The 23,021-nt window shown below is 42.5% G+C and overlaps 1 protein-coding gene across 1 annotated transcript in view; it reads left to right on the top strand.

Annotated features, from left to right (window-relative positions):
* The window catches only part of GLI2 (GLI family zinc finger 2), a 266,185-nt gene that overhangs the window by 35,827 nt on the left and 207,337 nt on the right, over positions 1-23,021 (top strand). The window contains exon 2 of the mRNA XM_030580490.1: positions 17,557-17,704. Coding sequence (XP_030436350.1) covers positions 17,587-17,704 — 118 coding nt within the window. The 5' untranslated portion in view covers positions 17,557-17,586. The remainder of the gene's footprint in view (positions 1-17,556; positions 17,705-23,021) is intronic.

Raw genomic sequence — 23,021 nt, 5'->3', positions numbered from 1 at the left:
TTGGATCTGCAGCTGTTTGTTTGAGAGTAGTTAATACGTGGGACAAGGCACTACTTGGGGTAATTATATGACAAGGTGCTGCTTAGGGTAATTGAAATAATTAATTTATATTGACATCTGTAAAGGTTTGGAAAGATAGCTTCTACAGGAGAGAAAAAATGAGCATTTTAAAAGAAGCCGTTAGCTATCTAGTACTACCAGGTTTTGGCCAGGAGGTATTTTTTGTTAGGTCTTGATTACTCTGAAGAGGAGCTTGATCTGGCAAAACAAGCATGTGTTAACCACTTTCTGGAGACTTCAGCCAAGTATAATCCTCCAAAGCATTCATGGGACTGGCAGTCTCAAAAATATGATCACAAACCTAAGAGGCAGAAAGGAGCTAATAGTCCCTCATTCTTCAAGGCCAGGTTAGAGTCTATTGTCATAAAAGTTGTAACTTATCACTATGTATCTTGGATACTTTTGTGGCTCCTATGACCTCACAAGTGGCTCCTACTACCTCACAAGCTTTGATGTATTTAGTCTCACACCATATCTTTGAGGTAGGGTAGTGTTATTACCCCCATTTTACAGGCAGCTGTAAGGAGTTGTAGACTAGAACTCACATCTGGGGGAGCTTGGAAAGTTGATATTTCTACAGTGCCACCTGGAGACCATGCAGAGGCATACTCATGAAAAACTATGAGAGAGTAAGCTCAGCAGGATGTGCTTCCCAAGAAACCAAGAGTGATGGTACCCTGCAGCCTTCTGATTGGCCAAGTCCCCTATTTAACCCCAGGGATAGTCCCAGGAAGTTGTCTGGCAATCACAGACTTTGGCCTGCTTGATCTTCAGCCTCTGACCCTACATCCTGCCTCTCAGTTCTAACCTGGTACTGCCTCTGATCTCTGGTCTTTGACCCCAGCCGACTCTAACCCTGGCTCTTGCTTACGGAACCTGGTTCCTCCAACTCTTGACCATTGCCTCCCATCTCCTAGTGGGCACACCTCAATCCAGCTGTGAGCGCTAGGCCAGACTGCCTATGTTGTGATCGATTACAGTAGGGAACTGAGGCCCAGACAGTCTAAGTGATTTGTTCAAGGTTATAAAGGAAATCTGTGGCAGAGCAGGGATTTGAGCTTAAGTATCCCAAATCTTAGCTTAGTAACTAACCAGTGGACCATCCAGATATGGAACCAACTGTAAAAAAGGACAAGAAGAAACATGCCACCAAATGGAACAGTAAAAGTTTGACCGAAAGTTTCCCAACTGTAGTATTCAGAATTCCTCTGGATGTTCTGGCTCTGCATTGTGCCTTCTGTGCTTGTTGTGTGATCTTCCAATAATGGGTGAGCTTACATGTCTGTTTTCACTGCTTAGTTATAATGAAGAGAATTAATGGCTTCCTATGAAGTTATAAATTTATTAATTTAAATCCCCTAAAAACATTTTTTCTCTGATTATAAAAATGGACAAGGAAATTAGATTTTTTTTTAAATTGCACTCGCTGTTCACGTGACTGTATCTTTCTTGGATGAGACAACAAGAAAATAGAATAGTTGGTTTCATTTATTTCTGCTTGGTTTCTTGGTTTCAGCTTCTTGTTCATTGTTACAGGGCTGTAGTGTTGGGTTCTACTGGAAAAATGTCCTTTGTTTTTCAGTTTAATGGAAAAATTTTGGTCCTTTCTTTTATTGTTTTCCTTGGGGGGTTGGTCTGAATCTCGGTCTCGTTATATCATGATTTTGCCATTAACTTTTATTGGGGCTTGGTGTCTGTTGACAACACAGGGCATTCATGTTCAAGTCTTTTGGGCCAGCATGGAGACAATGTGCTAAGTCCCTGAGGTGGGACAAGAATGTGTCCTGTAGCTCTTTGGTCTCCTTCCCACCACATTGGCCTCCATAGAATCAGAGGGTCACTGCAGTAACTGTCAAGGGAAGTATCCTGGCTGGAACATTCCCCTGCCCCCACAGATATTTTCACTGAGGTGAACGGCAGGCCTTCTACATATTGTAGGTTTGTACCGTCTCTGGGCTAGGTAGGATCTCCCAGTAAAGTATGATACTGGTGTTACTAAGGAAATGGCCATGCACTGAATTGCATCTTTAACTGTCATTGGTTCACTGGAGCAATGGCCTTGCAAAGGTGACATACCTGCTACATGGGAAGGTGGTAAAAGCGCTTTATCCAAGTCACATAGTGTAAAATCTCATGGCCCCATTTACATCAGTGGAGCTATGACACTTTCCATCAGCTGAGGATCTGCCCCTTGGGGTTCATGTGACAGCAACAAAACAGTTAACTGATTGTGTATACAACAGACTCTAAAAGCTCCCTCTGTCACATCGGTAAGAGATGCTCAAGCTCACTAACTCTCCTTAAAAATCCCACTGAGAAGTATTGATGAAACCTTGTGCGTGCCTCCTGGTTCCTTTCCTCTGAAGCAGCAGAGGTGCTGTCTGTTTGCCTGGATGTTTTCATTTTAAAAAGAGCCAGGTTTTGAATTACAGTTGTACCAAAGCAAGAGTCCTAATCCAGAAAATGTCTACTCTGCAGTGCTGCTAATGATTTAGAAATGATCACCAAATGGATTCCAGACAAATTTTGCTTTAAAAAGAATGTACTCTCCTTGGCTCTGTTATTCCAGGTTTCCAGCTGGGGTAACTCTTTATGGGTGGGCAGTAAATTCCTGAAAATGTGGGATTGCAATAGAAATACTGACAGACCCTTATCTCCAGAACAACGGATGAGGTGAACTGACTCAGTTGTAATGCATGAAGGTGTCAACTAAATGCTCAAGACCCAAAATGTGGAACAAAGTGCAAGAGAAAAATTGTAGTTGACAGGAAATAGAGGTTTGTGGGCAGAAATTGTGAGGTCATCCATATTTGCTCACTCAGTCCCCCATATCTGTGTTTGTATATGTCCCCCACAACTTTAAAAATTTGGACCAAAATGAAGGACTCTAGATTGGAAACTTTGAATGATGTGAGTTTAATTTCTTTAGAAGAGATAAACTTTCTTTAACCTCTGTTTCAACCAAGCACTCAGATGTTACAGCAATGAGGGCCATTTAACTAGCTAGATAGGTGATTCAACATTTCTGGTGTATAATTCAAAGTAAAATTTAAGGAACTGGTTAAAGGGGGGACTACAATGGGTCGTACTGAAGGGTGAACTGTCAGGCTGGAAGGAGGTTACTAGTGGAGTTCCTCAAGGACTGGTTCTGGGACCAATCTTATTTAACCTTTTTATTACTGACCTTGGCACAAAAAGCGGAAATGTGCTAATAAAGTTCGCGGATGACACAAAGCTGGGGGGTATTGCTAACACGGAGAAGGACCGGGATATCATACAGGAAGATCTGGGCGACCTTGTAAACTGGAGTAATAGTAATAGCATGAAATTTAATAGTGAAAAGTGCAAGGTCATGCACTTAGGGATTAATAATAAGAACTTTAGATATACATTGGGGACGCATCAGTTGGAAGCAACAGAGGAGGAGAAGGACCTTGGGGTATTGGTTGATCGCAGGATGACTATGAGCCGCCAATGTGATATGGCCATTAAAAAAGCTAATGCGGTTTTAGGATGCATCAGGCAAGGTATTTCCAGCAAAGATAAGGAGGTGTTAGTACCGTTATATAAGGCGCTGATGAGACCCCACCTGGAATACTGTGTGCAGTTCTGGTCTCCATGTTTAAGAAGGATGAATTCAAACTGGAACAGGTTCAGAGACGGGCTACTAGGATGATCCGAGGAATGGAAAACCTGTCATATGAAAGGAGACTCAAAGAGCTTGGCTTGTTTAGTCTAGCCAAAAGAAGGCTAAGGGGGGATATGCTTGCTCTTTATAAATATATCAGAGGGATTAATATTAGGGAGGGAGAGGAATTATTTAAGCTTAGTACCAATGTAGATACAAGAACAAATGGGTATAAACTGGACACTAGGAAGTTTAGACTTGAAATTAGATGAAGGTTTCTAACCATTAGAGGAGTGAAGTTCTGGAACAGCCTTCCAAGGGGAGTAGTGGGGGCAAAAGACATATCCGGCTTTAAGATTAAGCTTGATAAGTTTATGGAAGGGATGGTATGATGGGAGAGCCTAATTTTGGCAATTGATCTTTGATTATCGCCTGATAGGTATGCCCAGTGGTTGGTGATGGGATGTTGGATGGGATGGGATCTGAGTTACTGCAGAGAATTCTTTTCTGAGTGCTGGCTGGTGAGTCTTGCCCACATGCTCAGGGTTTAGCTGATCGCCATATTTGGGGTCGGGAGGGAATTTTCCTCCAGGGCAGATTGGCAGAGGCCCTGGAGGTTTTTCGCTTTCCCCTGCAGCGTGGGGCATGGGTCACTTGCTGGTGGATTCTCTGCACCTTGAGGTCTTCAAACCACAATTTGAAGACTTCAATAACTCAGGCATAGGTTAGGGGTTTGTTATAGAAGTGGATGGGTAGGGTTCTGTGGCCTGCTTTGTGCAGGGGGTCGGACTAGATGATCACATTGGTCCCTTCTCACCCTAGAATCTATGAATCTATGAATCTAAAACCACGCAATGATACCAAGTCTGTGTATGAAGGAGCTGTTTGATGTTATGATGAATGGATACTTTATTGGACGATATCTCTCTTGTTCAAGAAAAATACAATGCGATGAGCAAGATGTTCAAATGAATACAATTATTGCTACAAACACTGGGACAGTGGATGCAACCCTGTCCCCTCCCCGCCATGTTCAAGAATACTGTGGGAGACCATATCAAAAGCTTTGCTAAAGTCAAGATATATCACACCCACTGCTTTCTCCACACCCACAGAGCCAGTTATCTCATTGTAGAAGGCAATCAGGTTGGTCAGGCATGACTTGCCCTTGGTAAATCCTTGTTGACTCTTCCTGATCACCTTCCTCTTCTTCAAGTCGCTTCAGAATGGTTTCCTTGAGGATCTGCTCCATGATTTTTCCAGGGACTGAGTTTGAGGCTGACTGGTCTGTAGTTCCTCAGATTCTCCTTCTTCCCTTTGTTAAAGATGGGCACTATATTTTCCTTTTTCCAATCATCTGGGACCTCCCTCTGATCGCCACGAGTTTTCAGAGATAATGGCCAATGGCTCTGCAATCACATCCACCAACTCCCTCAGAGCCCTCAGATTCATTAGATCTAGCCCCGTGGACTTTTGCATGCCCAGCTTTTCTAAATAGACTGTAACCTGTTCTTTAACCACTGAGGGCTGCTCACCTTATCCCATATTATGCTGCTCAGCGCAGCAATCTGGGAGCTGACCTTGTCTGAGAAGACCAAGGCAAAAAAAGCATTGAGTACTTCAGCTTTTTCCACATCATCCGTCACTAGGTTGCCTCACCCATTCAGTAAGGGTCCCACACTTTCCTTGACCTTCTTTTTGTTGCTAACATACCTGTAGAAACCCTTCTTGTTACCCTTCACATCCCTTGCTAACTGAAACTCCAATTGTGCTTTGGCCTTCCTGATTACACCCCTGCATGCTCGAGCAATATTTTTGTATTCCTCCCTAGTCATCTGTCCAAGTTTCCACTTCTTGTAAGCTTCCTTTTTGTGTTTAAGCTCACTAAAGATTTCTCTGTTAAGCCAAGCATGTCGCCTGCCATATTTGCTATTCTTTCTACACATCAGGCTGGTTTGTTCCTGCGCCCCCAATAAGGCATCTTTAAAATACAGCCTTCTCTCCTAGACTCCTTTCCACCTCATATTAGCCTCCCAAGGGATCCTGCCTACCAGTTCCCTGAGGAAGTCAAAGTCTGCTTTTCTGACATCCAGGGTCCATATTCTTCTGCTCCCTTTTCTTCCTTTTGTCAGGATCTTGTACTCCAGGATCCTGACAAAATCCTGACAGTTGTTGAAGCGGAAGATGGAAAGCAGGGTGAACCAAGGAGATGGGGGAAAGGTCACACCATATTTTGTCAATTTTCTCTTGGAAGAAACAGGTTGAGGGAGAAGGTGAGGCAGGAAGAGGGGGGAGGGCATGCAGAGTAAATGAAAGGTGGCAAACGGCAGCAGGGAATAAGTTTTAGAAGTATAATTGTTTAGCAAGGAAGATGGTGGAACTGAAGGAAGAGAGAACACATTTGTATTGGAAGAAATCAGCCATGTGCTTAAGTCCCATTGGCTTCAATGAGACTTTAATAAGTGTTTTCCTGATTAGGGATCCTTTCTCAGACTATAAGTTTCTCAGAGCAGGAAAGTTTGTCCTTTCTTTAACTCATTTGCACACCAATGGTTCTGTATAAATAAGAAAACAAACTATAGCTGAACTGTCCAGTAACTGATGCTGTTTATTCTATAATTTATTTGAGGAGGGCTAACACATTTTTTCTTTCCCTTATCTGATAACTGAGAACTGACATTAAAATAGCTATAGTGTACAATAGTAACTCTTTACTAGTTATTTTTTTATTGTAGTTGTACCCAAAACCCCAATCAGTATCAAAGCCCCTTTAAGCTAAGCAGTATATTTAAACAAACAAACAAACAAAAACGGACAGAGATTTGATCCTTATCTTGAAGAGTTTACACTTATTTTCTTGCCTTAAATTAGATTGTAGCAAAGAATAGAAGGGAATGGAGGAGGGTAATGCTCATAAGAACAACTGGGTTTCAACAGTCTAAATCCTTTCAAGAGGCTGGATTTTGTTAACTGTACTAGTAAATTGATAAATATTATCATTCTGCTGTTCCAGTAGTGTCTACTATCCACCTACCCCAAATAGTAGCACAGCGTGGCTGCTGTTCATCATAGTCTGTTCCTTAATCCCACAAAGTCCTGGCATGACTGTGGCTTCTGAATAATAATTGGGTTACAGCAAGAGAGAATCCACCACTAACTGAATTTCTGAGTTCCTGGCCCAGTTACCACAAAGTACAGTTCTTCCACTTGAATAAGTTAAAATGTCCAGATGTTACATTCTTAAACAGTATGGTTCGTAAACTACTCCGCCCAGCCATGGCAACTTGTTGTCATTTGGTAAAAGCATAGTGGAGAGTTGCTTTTTGTTTGTTTGTTTTTGTTCCAGTGAGCTTTGTGCACAAGAAAATTGCTGGCTTCTCAGCCCTATTGCATTTCATCTGGAGAACAGATCCAGCATGGCCGCTAAAGGAGAAGCTTCCCCACAGTGACATCCCACTGTCCCTCAAGTCTGATATGGAAAGATCACCTCTAAGGGTGAAGTTCTTTTTCCTTGGTCTCTCTATTGAGAGATTAAAACAGTGAAGGTAATTTTTTTGTGGTGCTAGCAACTGCCACTAGACCAAGATACCAAGTCAGTTCTTGCATGAGACCAGGCAGCAATCACATAGTAACCATTTCCTTTTGGTGGACAGTTTTCTGTCTCAGTCATCTAATCACTTGTAGCAAAATAGACATAACTACATGGTAAAGGAATGTGTACTCAATAAAAGCACCATTGGCAGAGCATAAACACATTGCAGTTTATCAGCATTCTGGGAGATGTTTATTACTCAAGTCTTACTAAGCTGTTATCACTAACAAAATAGAGAAGTTGAAAGGTAGATGTTTTGGTTATCAGGAGAGAAAGGAAGAGGTTTTCATTGAGAAACCAGAAAGTTTTCAGTCGCTGAAAATGGAAAACTTTGTAGGTTTTCAGTGAAAACTCAGAATTTTTTTACACAGACACAATTCTTTTGTGAAAATGTCTATTTTGTCTAAAAGCCATTTTTTGATGGGGAAAAAAAACCCTTCAGTTAGAATTTTTTTGATGAGGTCTGATGGCAATATATCAATTCCAAGCAAAGTTGCTTATCAGGCAATAAACTCCCTGTATTTTCACAGCATATTAACCCAGGTTCTTAATGCAATGGTATCTTGACTATCTCTGCATGACAGTTCTTTGCATGTTGGAATTTTGTATGGTCAAAATCTCTCATGATTAGAAATGTAGAATAGGCTTTGAAAGTACAAGTATGTTTGTTTTCCTTTTCCACTGCAAACTGCTCTTCCCCCAGCCCCACTATCCTCTTGACTCTTCCGAAGTAGGAAACAAAGACAACTTCTAAAAGAGAAGAGAAAGTTGCATACCGCTGTATGCATGTCTCAGCATGGGCCGCATGCTTAATCTGTGTCTGACTCTGGGCTTTCATGTCTGCTCATATGTTTTGATGATGTATTGTTATAGTTTTAACCCAGCATGTGAATGATAATTTCTGTTCAAGGCTCTAAGTCTATGCTGGTGTCTTGCCGCAGCAATTAGCTGACTCAAAAATGTACATGAAATCGGGAAACAGATCCAAGATCCTTTCTTTAAATAGAATTAGAAAACCAAAATAGCTTACAAATAAATAAGTTACAAAATTAAAGTGAATGTAATACTCATGGAAAATACCAAATTGCATTTTGTATGCTGAATCCGCTGAATGGGTACAGTACAGGTTCTTCTAGTACTACCTCCTGTCCACCAATATACCTCAAGCATGACCTGGAAATGGCCAGTTCTAGGAAGAGAGAAAGTAGTTCACTGCCCATGGCACATTTAGTCTTTGGCTTCTGCTGAGACTGCCAACAGGTAGGCCCATTGGGGCTAATTGTGATGGTGATGTATGTGATGCAGTCAACTCATTTGTTATGGGCCTCAAATTGGTAATAACTTCTGATCACTGCCACCAACCCAATCAGCATTTAAACTGTTGACCTCATCCCATGTAAATTAAATATTGTATCTTCTGTAAGTATGGTAGAACAATTGAGGTTCATTCCTTGTACAATGTCAATCATTCTTCCTTTTCCTTTTCCTTTTTCTCTGAATGGAACCTTATAGATAGTCAGATTGTTTGCATCATGTGAGCCCTGCCATTCTCTAAACCATTACAAATAGATGATAAAGTGTACTAGGGGGTTGCATGATCTGTAGTCTCTGTAGTCTGAGCATATTGCACACACCAGGTGCCCCTTGCATCCCTCCATTTCCGGCTCACTAGCATTCCTTATTTTACCCTGACATCTCCCTTGATTTCAGGGACTCCCTGCATCTTCTTCCATCTCCTCTCCTCCCAGGTGCTCTGTATGTCCCCCTTCCTCCATACCACTGTGCCCTGTTTCCCCATTGCAGGGGCCCTTTCCCCCCAATAGCTGCGTGTCTCATTCCCCACTCTGCCACACGCCAGGGGTTCTGTGTGCCCCCACCCACAATCTTTCCTTCTGCTGGATCACTGCCTCCCCACCAGGATCCCTGCTCTCTCCTCCCTATCTTCCTTCTTCCCTTATCAGTAGTACTCTAACTTCCCCCTTGTTGTGCAACTGTTTACTGAGATGCTGCAACTGCAGCTATCATTCCAGCCATGTGCATACAGACTGACTTCCTGGTGCTTCTCTACTGCAACCTGTGCTGTTCACTCCAAGTATGCTTGCTGGTAATACAAATAAGTAGTTAATAATAATACACTGAGTATCTTCATCTCTCTTTAAAATCAAAGTGAAATGAGGATTCTCAGCAACAAGCTGAATCTAGTCCTGTTTGAGTATTTTGGTCTGGAATAAAGTAAATATGAAGTTCTGAACAGTGTACAGTGGAGTAGGAATAGAGCAGGTCATCTTCCACGTAAGGGCTGGTCTACACTGGAGGGGAAATCGATCTAAGATATACAACTTCAGCTACGTGAATAGCGTAGCTGAAGTGGAAGTATCTTAGACCGAGTTACCTACGCTCCTCACGGCGTGGGATCGACATCCGCGGCTCCCCCTGTCAACTCCGCTACCGCCGTTCACGTTGGTGGAGTTCCGGAGTCGACAGGAGCTTGTTCGGGGATTGATATATCGCGTCTAGATGAGACGTGATATATCGATCCCCGAGAAATCGATTGCTACCCGCCAATACGGCCAGTAGTGAAGACGTAGCCTAAGGTTCCTTCCTCCTGTAAGGTACATGCAGTAGAGAGTGAGTGCTCTCATATACATTGAAGTCACAGTGAAGACCTTACAAGATGCACATTTGAGTCATTTCCAAGGGCAGAGTAGTTGAAAATGAATTGGCTTGACTGGGAACCTGTCATCCAAAGGACTTCACAAGTGATTAATCATGACTTCTTATTTATGCTGCTGTTACGTTTGACTGATATTTTATTAACATTTTTAGATCTTTAAGTTTGAGTAGTCCATACATTTACTTCTGGCATGTGGAGAGAAATAACTTTATTAATCTGAGGCTGCTGTTGATAGAAGGGGTGTCAAATTCTGCTCTGTTGTAAAGCTGAAGGCTTCGCTGAAATAATTGCTATCACAGCTGTGTAACCTAGAACAGAAGACTGAAAAAGATCACAACAACTACTGTATTGAGTTCAAACACTTGGCTCAAACTATATTTCATAACTGATTGCAAGCAAAGGGCTTTTTCTGTGTTACATAGACCACTACTAAAGAACAGACTGAAAATATGCCTCTGTTCATACAAATGAAGATGGTATAAGGTGAAACAGGTTTTAATTTTTAAGCTAATTAATTTAATTGTGTATTTCATCATTTTAATCTTGTATAAGAGAATTAGATTTTAAATGAAAGAGAGAATAGAGGTCTATAAATATCTTGAGATCTGTGAAAAAGAAGCAGAGCTGTACCTGAAGGCCTGTTTAGGAAGCCTTTTTCCTGATGTTGTGTTGGCAGGTTGGTTCTTGATCTCTCAAATACCATTCATTGGCCCTACTGTGTTCTTTATGGAACAGACGCATCTCTGAGCTTTATTGTTGTCTGCTGCCTTATCACAGTAAGCCTGAAAATCATAGAAAATTAAGTAGACTTGATAATTAGTTTTCACTGAAAATTTTAGATTCTCTGCATTAGATTCTAGATTCTCTGTATTCTTGTTTTTTTAATGAAAAACCCAGAAATGTTCAAACTTAACCAAAACTTTCCTAATAAAATAAAATAAAGTGGAATCTGATGAGCATCTGTTTATCTGCAGTATAGCTGGGAGTTAGCTTCAGGCTGGTGGCTAAAAGAAGATTGGTGTTTTGGAAGAGCACTTGTGACCATTCCTCGTTCACGTAACAGGAAAGATTGTTTTATTAGGAAAGTTTTATGGCTTCTGTTTTTGCTCAGAGGCAAATGTGGCCTTGTTGTTTTTAATTCTGTTGGGATTTCTCCCTCTTAATATACAATGCAGCTGTTAAAATAGTTGGGGTTGTCTAGGGCAAATCCCATAGCACTTTCCTTTCGGCTCTCACTTACCTGCTTTTTAATGCCACTGCAGAATCATATTACAGGGGATATGAACAGTGCTTGATATTAGTGTCAAAATCAATTACCTAACCCTCTGTCTGTAGAGAAGGCTGCGAACCTAAAGAACAAACAAAGTAATCCATTTTGGATTTCTAATTTTGAGTAATGACTGAGGGCGCAGGTTGGTGTTTGAATAAATGTACAGGGTTTTTCTCTGTATAACTCCTATATGCATGCTCTTTATCTGTAAAAAGTAGGATCCCTGTGAAACCTTTTTTCCTGCCAAATGGCTTGCAGTTAGGATTAATCTGTCCCTGAATTCATGAATTCTGTGTGGCACAGAGCAGTGGAAAAAAGTTTAGCAATGAGCAGAGAGCAAAAGATATATTGCTTAAAAAATATGAATGTAGGTCTCATGAATAGGGTGGGACTGACAGCCCTGGAAAATAGCCTTTATATCTCCTTATACTCAAAAGTATAGTACTTTCTGTATCCTCTTCCTTCTGGGGATCTCAAAGCACTTTGCAAACATGACAAAATTAAGTCTCAATGAACTTCAGTGAGGTAGATAAGTATGGTGTCTCCATTTCGCAGATGTGAAAACTGAGGAATAGAGAGGTGAAGTCACAGGAAATCTGGCAGAGCCAAAAAGAGAACCTAGCTATTTGGAGTCTGAGATCTGTGCCTTAACCACAAGGCCATGCTGCCTCCAGAATTCATATTGGATGGTGGTGGGAGTGGAAGCTTTTTTTACACTGCCTGACCACTCAACCCCATCTAAAGGTCAGAGAGTAATTCAGTTGATCTGCCTATTTATTCCCTGGTTACTCTGCTGAAACTGTCAGCAAGGGTACCAGTTACTGCTTATGTGATGAGGACGCCTATTTGGTAGGAAAAATCTGAAACCCACCTACTCACTCACATTGGCTCCTGAATGACTGTCAGATGTTCATTACCACCCTGGAGAATCAGTGACCAAGAGGTAAAAGGCCCCATATCCTATTTCCAATTCTCTCAGCCACCCAGTACCCTTAACAAAGCAAAAATAATTATAGACTTATTTCCACTAAATCCCTTAAATCCCATAAGATTAGAATCATTGCATTCTATTTTTTTCTAATCTCATAGTTGAGAAGGATTTACCTGTTCTAATGCAACCATTTATTATAATCACTTGGTGATTTTTTTTATTCATATTTAACATAAAAACAGAGATTCAAATACCCAGAGCAATAACTGAGGGCCATATTTTCAAAAGCAACCAGTGATTTTGGAGGCCTCCATTTTTGCGGTGCCCAAATTTAGATACCTTTTAAAGAGGCCTGATTTGCAGAGGGTAGGCGCTTAGAGTCAGATTTGTAAGACAGTTAGGTCTCTAACTCCCATTGATTTAAATGGGAGTTAGACGCTTAAATACCTTTACAATTCCGGCCCTTAGCACTTTCTGAAAAGCAGGCTGCTTCACAATGTCTCAGGCTGGGCACCCCACTCCTGAGGCACCCCAAATTACTAGTCACTGTTGAAAATGTAGCCTGAAATGTCTAAATTTTCAAGACACACTGAAGCAGAGAAGCCTAAGAGCAGTAATATTCTTGATTATTAACTTTACTGCATTTCCAGGACACAGAAATATTCTTGTTAGGGGATAATTACCTTATTGATGCCGACTGAGATTACAGAAGCACCAAAGGCATTTATGAGCACAAGTCTCATTGAAAGCCAACAGGACTTGTGCTTCTATAACCCTTAGCTGTTTTTGAAAATTGGCCCTTCTAAACATAATTTTCAATTCCAAGTGCCTAAAATTAGGCCTCTAAATCTTTAGGCACCTAGGTGAAAGTTGCCCAAGTCTCTCACATCTTCTGTTGATTTGAGTTGTGGGTACAATACTTTGGAAAAGCAGGCCACTTATTTAGATGCCTAAAATATGGATCTAGATTATTTATTTGAGGCACCCAAGTTGGAAAATGTTGGCCATAATCTTCACATCTACTGTGGAAATGAGTTTCTTTGCAAGAAGAATATTTTTTTTTTTACTAATAATAGTGTTGTGTCAGATCCGAAACATAGAGCAACTTTGCAGCTCTGTGGACACAGTATGCCATGAGGGGTGAGGAAGAATCAGGTTTCAAACAAAAGTGGAAAACCTTGAAGGAGGGGCTAAGAAGAAACAGGTGGCAGACTAATAATTTAGCCTCTGATGTTTATTTGCTTAGTGAACAGAAGCCCAGAATGTCAGACATAGGTCAAACACTGCTTCGATTGAGTGTATTTATTTCATACATCATCTGTAACTCAAAGTAATTTCTAGATTAAATTGTTGTAAATCTTGGCCCCAATGAACCTATTCCATGTTTGCCATTGAGCCCTGTGTGTGTGTGGACAGGATTTAAGGGGCCTAGTTAGTGCTGCATAGGTATGTGCACAGTTCAGATGTGATCGGTCAAGCTTATAATTGTATATCACATCATTTCAAATGTTGGCTTCCATTTTTGCATCTGCAATTTGAGCCTGCAAATCTGCAACTTAGCTGTTCTACTGAATTTAACTGCACGTGCATTTTTTTTTGCCAGCAAAACAGTGTCACTCTTACAGAAAAACTCCCAGAAAACACTTTTGAGATAAAACAGTAAGCATCCACAAAGTTACACCTTGGTACTGCAAAAACATTGGCACAGGGTGACACGGACCCTTTAAGAGGGAAGAGGCCAGTGCACCTGTGGTAGTCAGCTGATTCCCCCCACCACTCCAATATGGTCTTAACAGAGGGCACCTGTGACCTAGAGAGCACAGACTGAAGGTGTGAGGAAAAGGGCAGGTGAAAGCTGCCTAAGGGAGACAGTCTGCTGTGAGGCCCTCTCTGGAAGAGGGAGGAATTGGCTAGGACTAGGAGGCCAGAGGTGTGCCTAGGTAGCTAAAAGCCAGTGCTGGGATGCTGAAAAGGGCTGAGTTGTTAGTCTGTGTTTGGGTAGAAGAGTCATGAAGACTAGTCACTCTCAGGTGGCTGGCCTGGAGAGTGGGACTCTGGAATGAGGACAGAGAGGAACAGAGAACCAAGTGCTGGTGGACTCAGGTATGTGACTTGAAAATGATGTTCCTGGAAAGGGGAATGGAAAATCATGGAACTCTTCTAAGTTTTACTGTGGGAATTGGGAGAATAGTTTGTATCATGAGGGTTCTGAAGAGTGTTTCACATGAACATGATAAATTACGCCCAGATGTATCAGTGAGCGAGGCTGGACGGAAACAGGCAGGCACATATGTTGTGCTGTGGCCAGCTGCAAGAGGATTCCACCAGTGCAGTTGCCTTGTAACACACATGCTTAATTGTAAATGTGAGACTAATCTTCTTGACTTCAATGGGGCTACTCAAGTGCTTAAACTCAAGCATGTGCACCAGTATTTGCAGAACTGGGAACTTAAAAAGCAAGAGGAAAATGAAAGAAATGTAGAGGAAAGGGAGAAAAGTGCTTTTTTCCCTGGGCACTTTAAAATAAATGAAGAGTGGAGGAGGCAGAGAAATACAGGACAGCTCTTCCAGAAGGCAGGAACTGCAGAGGAGAAGGCTCTTGCACCAGCGCGGGGGACAGAGAGGACGCTACTGCTAGAGAGTTTGGGAAAATGGTAGAGGGAGAAGAGGACCATGTGTAAAGCTGAAGAGATTGTTTGTTTTATTTTTAAAGATAACTACTATGGGTGAGATTCTGCACTGTGGCTCTAATAGAGGCAGCACAGGACTTGCGGCTTTTTTCTATGCTTTACGTAACCTGTCCTCTGAAGCCTTGCTGATTGTTTAGAAACTGATTCCAAGGAGTCAGTTCTCTAGATCACTCAAGAGTTTGTTTATTTTTGCTTTCTGCTGATTAAGCAATAAAGATTGCAAGGTCTTGTTGTCTTAGTATTTTGCACTGAACACCACTGACTTTAAAAAATACCATTGCTGTATGCAGTGTTGTTGTAGCCATGTTGGTCCCAGAATATTAGAGAAACGACGTGGGTGAGGTAATATCTTTTATTGGACCAACTTCTGTTGGTGATAGAGATGAGCTCTCCAGTTTACACAGAGCTGAAGAGCTTGTCTCTCTCACCAACAGAAGTTGGTCCAGTAAAAGTTATTAGCCCATCCCCCTTGTCTCTTTAAAAACATCAGTCAGACTAAATCAGTTTGTTTGGTTTCTCATAATATTACCAATATCAGGGGGAAAATAGCTTATTTATGCTGCTGACTGGGACCTGGTCTACACCTCAAACTTAGATCAACTTAGCCTTGTTGCTCAGGGCTGTGAAAAGTTCCATGTCCTAATCCCACTATCGATACAGCTAGGTTGATGAAAGAATTCTTACCTAGCTACTGGGAGTTGGTTTTATTGCTGCAAGAGAAAAACCCCTTCTGTTGTTATAGTATGTGTCTATACCGTATTGGCATCCCTGAAGCAGCAATTGCAGTGTGGATACCCTGGGTCTTTGCAAAGCCCTTTATTTAGGTCCTGATTCAGAAAGTATTCCAGCCCTTTTCAATGGTTAAGTATGAGGATAACCTTCAACATTTGCTTATGTCCCAATCAGTGACTTCAGTGGGACTTAAGTGAGTATTATCATTAACCATGTTCTTAAGTGCCCTTTCTGAATGAGGGATGCTTCACCGAATGGGGGCCTTAGGCTATGTCTACACTACACACCTTATGGTGGCACAGCAGAACCTCTGCAGCTGTGCTGCTGTAAGGTCTCCTGTGTAGTTGTTGTATGCCAATGGGAGAGAGCTCTCCCACTGGCATAATTAAACCACCCCTAACAAGTGGCAGTAGCTATATTGGCATCTCCTGACGTCATAGTGCCGTCCACACCAGTGCTTTTGTTTGTAAAACTTATGTTGGCCAGGGGTGTGTGTTTTCACACTCTGACTGACAAAAATGCTAGTGTAGACAAAGCCTCAGAAAGCAACTCAGTGAAAAAAGCACTGGCAATAAGCCCAACGGAGTCCAGGTCCATGACCGAAGCTCCAAGGTGCTACAATAATACAAATAATAATCATTATAATACAATAAACTAATCCAAAAGGAGAGAAATTTTTTCTTTAATATTTTTAAAGGTATAAAAACACTAAAATCAAAATTCAATCCTCAAGGTAGCAAGGGGGGAAAAAAGAGCTTACATCTGGGTTACAGCTGAGCAAAGGGTAAAATGTATCAGACAAAACAAATGAGAGTTCCTGGAATCTTTATACGGAGAAAAGTTTGCAAGGCATGTGGACTCTTTCTTTAATGAAAGCTGTTTGGGACGCTGTAAATCTTTACGCACAATGTAAAGTGAAGAAAATTTGAAGTGATGCTGTTACAGTGAAGCTGACTCCAACCCAAAAGTTCTCTCACGCTTTCCCAGAAATTTTTTGGCTATTACAGTTAATTCCTGTAACTGAAGCAGCCCGTGTGTTCCAGCACATTTTTGAGGCTAGATAGTTTACACAAACTACAATTAAAAATGGAAGAGGGATCTTGCTGTGATTTCTCTCAAGACCTGAGTGAAGGGCCAGTAATACGTAGGCACCAAATGGTTTCAGTATCTCCCACCTCCACCTTTCCCAAAGTAGGAACTATATAGACATGTCTCAAATAAAGCTAGGGAGCCTTCAGCTATATTAATGTGGATGGGGACCAGAAATGAAAGTATACTGGGGCCTCTAGGGGAAACCCACTTTATGATTGTATTGGATTAGCCTTTCTTTCTCACTCAGAACCAGTGTTTAGGAGGATGGGAGTGGGTGTCTTACAGATATGAATAAAGATACACTTGTGCTTGATACCCAGCACTTTAAACTGCGGCTTAAGTTGCATAATTCAGCACTCCTTGCTCAGGAAAAATTTTTGATTCTCAGATATGACTTTGGGCATGAAATAAGAACCCGAATTGAGCAGAGAAGAATCAATGGAAGTTTTGCCTGAGTGTTGCATAGGGTCTTGAATACCTATTGTTTTTTATCATTCGAGTGGGTTGAAAAATAGTTTGGGGGTTGGGAGTAATTGAGCACAAAGGTTCACCTCTTTGGATTGACTGTATAATAACCCACAAAATAAAACCCAGTCAAAACTTTTAATTAAAAAAATGGGCCTGATCCTTTGAGGTCCTGTGCCTCTTCAACTCCCATGACATCAGTGGGAACTGAGAGCACTCAGCACTTTGCAGAGCCAAGCCCTTTCTGGTTATAATTACAGCAGCCAGGCTGCCAGGGAAAAAAACTTAGCAGATCTTTGTTGTTGTTTTTTTTAATTTGCTTTTGGATTGGGATGATGTATTGGGCTCTCCCTCCCTGGGGCTCATTTGGCTTCTTTTGTTCAAGAAGTGACAGAAATGTGTTTTTGGTTTGTGTTCCTTAGGGTTCCTGAGCTGGAATATGCGCATCTAAGATGGAAACTTCCGCTTCAACTGCTGCTGGGAAAAAAGAAGGGAAAGGTGCAGTTCTGGAGGGGAATGGCTTTCCTGAGACGGGGAAGAAACCTGCTTCCTTAGCAGGAGCACAAGGAGGTACTTTATGTTTTCCACACTTTCAAAGCAGCAGGCGTGTTTTTCATTAGACTGCTAGAATTTAATAAGAACGGTGGCATTTGTTCTCATGTAAACGTGCTGAATTCATTGGGGTTCCTGGCCTTGGAAGGTCTCACAGGAACTGTAAGCTGACAACTTGCAGGCTCTGTGTCCTGGTGTAGCATTCAACGGGTTATTGTACCTTGATAACCCAGCATGATACATGTCCAAATCAGACTTGGGAGTCAGAAGATAGGGGGACTCCATTCTTGTTAAACTAAATCTGAATTAAACATAATCATTAGAAAATTCGGACAAACAGTCACTGATCCCACTGGTGCCTGGTTTCATGTGATATATTCAGCATTTTTTCTAATGCTTAGCCACGTCACTTACTAGGTTTGGTAGAGCTGAGTACATTTTGTGTTATCATTGTAGTAGAAGATCTATATTTCTTACATCTGCTTTGATTTTTTTTTCTAATGAGCTAAAAAGTCTACTACCTCATTTCTGGTTGTCACTCCGATACTCCATTCTAAATTCTGTGCAAGAGGACATACAAGTAAAGAAACTGCTTCTAGTTTCTCAATATTTCTGTTAAATCAGGAATAATCCAGAATTTGATTTCCTTTCCTCCACTTAGTGAAAATGCTAAAGGTTTGATCCTGTTGTCTTTGAAGTTAATGGCAAAACTCTCATGGAGTCCAGTGGAAGCAGAATCAGACCTTCAAATGTTGATCATGGAAGCATCGAATTAAGATTGATATGGAATATAAATATCTTGCTCCCTTTTCTGCCCTACTCCCCAGCACAGGGAAGAAAGTGTTAATCAACTCCTTCCCAGATCAAAGAGGCTGAGGAGAAGCCCTGCCACATGGGAAGGCTGCCACTGTCAGTCAGCTGTCAGTTGTTAAAGACGGAGGTAAAAGGAATGGAACCTCTTTGAGTGGGGTCTTCAGCTCAAGGAGAATCTCACTTGTAGCCTGGAGACAAGCTGCCTCCAGGTCCCAATAGGCCTGCAAAGGGCAGCACTTGGACTTACAGAAGCGAATAACCTTTTGGTGTGGTGACAATTTTAAGAGGGCTCTGTTAACTCTAACAAGACTGGGGCTTGGGGTTTTGGTGGGCATTACCATCTAAACATCTCCATGGGATGTGGCAAAATTGTCCCCCTGGAAATTATGTCAATATTGTGGTAGGGCCTCATGGTGTCCAGTTCTGTGTTTTCACAGTCAATATTTGGACCCCAAATTAAATGTGGGAACCAACACTAGGAGTGAGCTTCAGAGTTAAGCTCTGTTAAGGAAATGATACAGTGCCTATTAGAAACAAAATCCTTTAAAACAAACCCTGTTGTACTGTATCTCCTTTTTGTCAAGTCAGTTGAACTGCATCTATCTCTGAATGACCTCGTGTATCCCAGCTCTGAACTTCAGTATGGGAAGCTAGCTTTGAGTTTGCTGATGTTTTTTGGTAGTTGGTGCAGAAGAGGAAGGCTAGGGATGGTACATAGGTTGGGTGGACATCCCACTGTTCTTTTTGAGGACAGGGTCAGAAAGGTCTTTCTCAGTAGGGCACAGAGAGACAAATTTAGAAGGGACTCTCCCATTTGGAATGTGACAAGTGGCATCCCCAGCTGTATAAACTTTTTAGGCTTCTTTTTTTCTGTTAAAAATATACCTTATTGCTAGCCAGATTCTACCTCAAAATGATTCCTTCTCCTCCCCTTCCTTAAATACATAGTATTTTCTCTTCTCAAGATGGCAGTAAAATTATTCTATGGGTTTCTCTGATTCCTCAGTCTTGTTTTCAATTCGCAGAACCATGACCCCAGTCCTTTCTAGCACAAGTTGTGTGTATCTGTGTTTTGCTCATACATTCTTTCCAAAACTCTGGCTAGGTCTAAGAAACATACTTCCCAAGTACACATAAAGGAAATAGCTCTTGGAACATAAGACATTGGAGCTGTTCACCTATTATATAAATCTTGTCAATAAAGGAAGTGTCTGTTAAAAACCCCAGAAAATCTTTTACCAAGGTACTACTCTGGAGATGAACCTGAGCTGTGAAATTAGGTTCTGGAGTGAAATCCAAATTTTTGAGTGAGTTTGGATCTAGTTTTCTTGTTAACTTTAACTTTTTACATTTGCAGAATGGAAAATTTGAAGAATTGATTAAATTAGGGACAGAAATTACATGACTCTTGGAAATCTGCCATCAAGAAGTAACTTCTGACCTCTGTTAAACTAGCATAAGGCCATGATTTAGGATTCAAGCATCTGCTTATGACCATCCCTGTTCAGAACAGCAGCTAAACACATTCGTAACTTTGGCACACTCTAAAGTCCCATTCATGTGAATAAGGCTCAGGCATGTGCTAAAGTTCAAAACAACCATGGATGCTATTCTGAATAGGGATGCTGTCCCAAATTGGGGCCTAAATCTGGAGTAACACCAGATTTACACAGGTGTACTGAGACTAGAATCTGGCCCCAAAACTTGGTGTTCTTGACCCTTTTGGTCTCATATCGGAGACTTGATTCTTTTTATGCATATGACACGTTTCATATTAGTACTGTGCTGTCTACTCTGGAATGAATGATTTACAAGCTCAACATTTTTCATCTTATTAAAATGAAGTGGAAAAGGAAGAAGAAGATTGTTTGAAGATGTCAGGAGAAGTGTGATGAAAGCATTGTGTAATGAGATGTAAAGAGCAAAATCTATATCATACTGTGAGGAGAAAAGCTACTAAATTATCTAACATGGCTATCAGTGAAGTGTACTCCAGATCTGATACTAGCCAATGAAATTTGCAATAATATGACTGTTTTCTTTTTTGAAGACCTTTCTTTGAAATCTGATTAGAATGAAATTGGGGCTTCTAAAATGGAAAAGCTCCCCAAAAGACTGGGGAAGTGTGTGTGTATATATGTGTGTGTGTGTGTAATATATATTCTTCTTTGAGTGCTTGCTCATATCCATTCCAGTTGGGTGTGCGCGCGCCGCATGCACGTTTATCGGAAGATTTTTACCCTAACAACACTCGGTGAGTCGGCTGGGTGCCCCCTGGAGTGGCGCTGCCATGGCACCGGATATATACCCCTGCCGACCCAACCGCCCCTCAGTTCCTTCTTACCACCCGTGTCGGTCATTGGAACAGTGGAGCGTAGCTTAGCTGATCTCCACCTCCCTAGCTACTTGTAGTTTTTTCATTGTTATTGTGTATATAGTTCAAATTTCTATAATTGCAGTTAGTTTATTATTTTCTTTAACATAGTTACTGTATATAGTTGAGAGGGGTTCGGGGATTAGCCCCTTCCCCTCACCTAGTGCCAAGGCCCATGCCCGGTTCACCGGTTTTCAAACCGTGCTTGGCCTGTCACAAGCCGATGCCTACAGGAGATCCTCACGACTCCTGCGTTAAGTGCCTCGGGGAATCCCATATCGCAGATAAGTGCCGCATTTGCAAGGCCTTCAAGCCGCGGACCAAAAAGAAGCGGGACTTTCATCTCAGACAGCTCCTGATGGAGGCAGCTCTTACTCCTCCACCGTCGGCACCGAGCACCGGTGGAGGAGTAAGGACTGTCTCCAATAGTGAGAGGGTGGTTCATTTTCCATGTCCACTCAAAATGGTCCCTCTCTGCTGACACTACCAGAAACAAGTGCAATCCATGGTGGTAAGAATCACGGCCCCGCCAAACCACTCGCAGGACCTAAACCAAACTTTTGAAGGCGCGCCCGAGGGCGACGTACCAGTTGTTCAACAGGATCCTTTCCCTCCCTTTTGCAACCACCTCTCTTCTTTCCTCCCTGCGTGGACCCAACTAACTGCAGGTCGTTGGGTCTTACGCATGGTAGAATTTGGATACCACCTTCAGTTTATTTTGCCTCCCCCCTCCTACCCCCCATCCTCGTCCCTCTTCAGGGACCTCTCTCACGAGCAAATCCTCTTGCAGGAGGTACGGTCCCTCCTTGCTATGGGAGCTATAGAGGAGGTACTGGAGGACTTGAGGGGCAAAGGGTTCTACTCCTGCTATTTCCTAATCCCCAAGGTGAAGGGAGGTCTCAGACCAATTCTAGACCTGTGGGGATTCAACAAGTTCTTGATAAAGTTGAAGTTCCGCATGGTATCCCTGGAGACCATCATCCCATCCTTGGATCCGGAGACTGGTATGCCGCCCTCGATATGAAGGACGCATATTTTCACATTGCCATTTATCCTCCACACAGACGGTACCTCAGGTTTGTGGTCAACCGTCAACATTTCCAATTTACGGTCCTTCCGTTTGGCCTCTCCACAGCCCCAAGAGTGTTCACAAAGTGTATGGCCGTAGTCGCCACCTCCCTCCGTCGTCGACGCATACACGTCTTCCCATATCTCAACGATTGGCTCATTCGCAGGGCCTCCGAGACCCAAGTATCGCGGCACTTGGGCATCGTCAAAGGACGTATTCATCCAACTAGGCCTGATGATCAGGGCTGGTGCAACCATTTAGGCGGACTACGCGGTTGCCTAGGGCGCCGAAATTTGAGAGCGCCAAAAAGCGCCCCCCAATTTTTTTTTAAATGGTTGAGCAGCCGCTGCTGCTGGGACAGAGAGGGAGTCAAACTTGGATCTCCTCAGTATACCACCCAGGGAGACACAATATGGACAGGATCCTCACAGTTCCCCCGAGACTCCTAGGCTCTCTCGACTGGTGGTTGACGCCCTCCCTGGTGTGTGCAGGGATGCTGTTCCATCTTCCCCAGCCTTCTACGGCCCTGACGATGGATGCGTCATCTCTCGGTTAGGGTGCTCACCTTGGACATCTTCGCACTCAAGGCCTTTGGTCATCTCAGGAGCTGGCCTTGCACATCACTGTCTGAGAGTTGAGAGCAGTCCGCCTTGCGTGCCAGATCTTTCAACAGCATCTGCAAGGCCGTTGTGTCTCAGTGTTCACAAACAACACAACGGCCATGTATTACATAAACAAACAGGGGGGGACACGGTCCTCCCCCCTTTGTCAGGAAGCCATTCAACTCTGGGACTTTTGTATAGCCCACTCGAAGGACGCTACCAGGTCTATTCTCCCAGGGGTTTGGAACACTCTGGCGGATCGACTCAGCAGATCCTTCCACTCTCATGAGTGGTCGATCCGTCTGGACATTATTCATTCTGTTTTCCAGAAGTGGGGATTTCCCCGCATAGACCTCTTTGCTTCCCGCGAGAACAGGAAATGCCAGATGTTCTGCTCCTTCCAGGGTCTCTCCCCGGGCTCGATCTCGGACGCTTTGCTGATACCATGGACGAGCCAACTGCTTTATGCCTTTCCAC

Source organism: Gopherus evgoodei, chromosome 11, assembly GCF_007399415.2.
Source record: "Gopherus evgoodei ecotype Sinaloan lineage chromosome 11, rGopEvg1_v1.p, whole genome shotgun sequence".
In the NCBI taxonomy this organism is placed as follows: domain Eukaryota; kingdom Metazoa; phylum Chordata; order Testudines; family Testudinidae; genus Gopherus; species Gopherus evgoodei.
The sequence above is the reverse complement of the archived record's forward strand: the minus strand, read 5'-3'. Positions and strand labels throughout refer to the sequence as shown.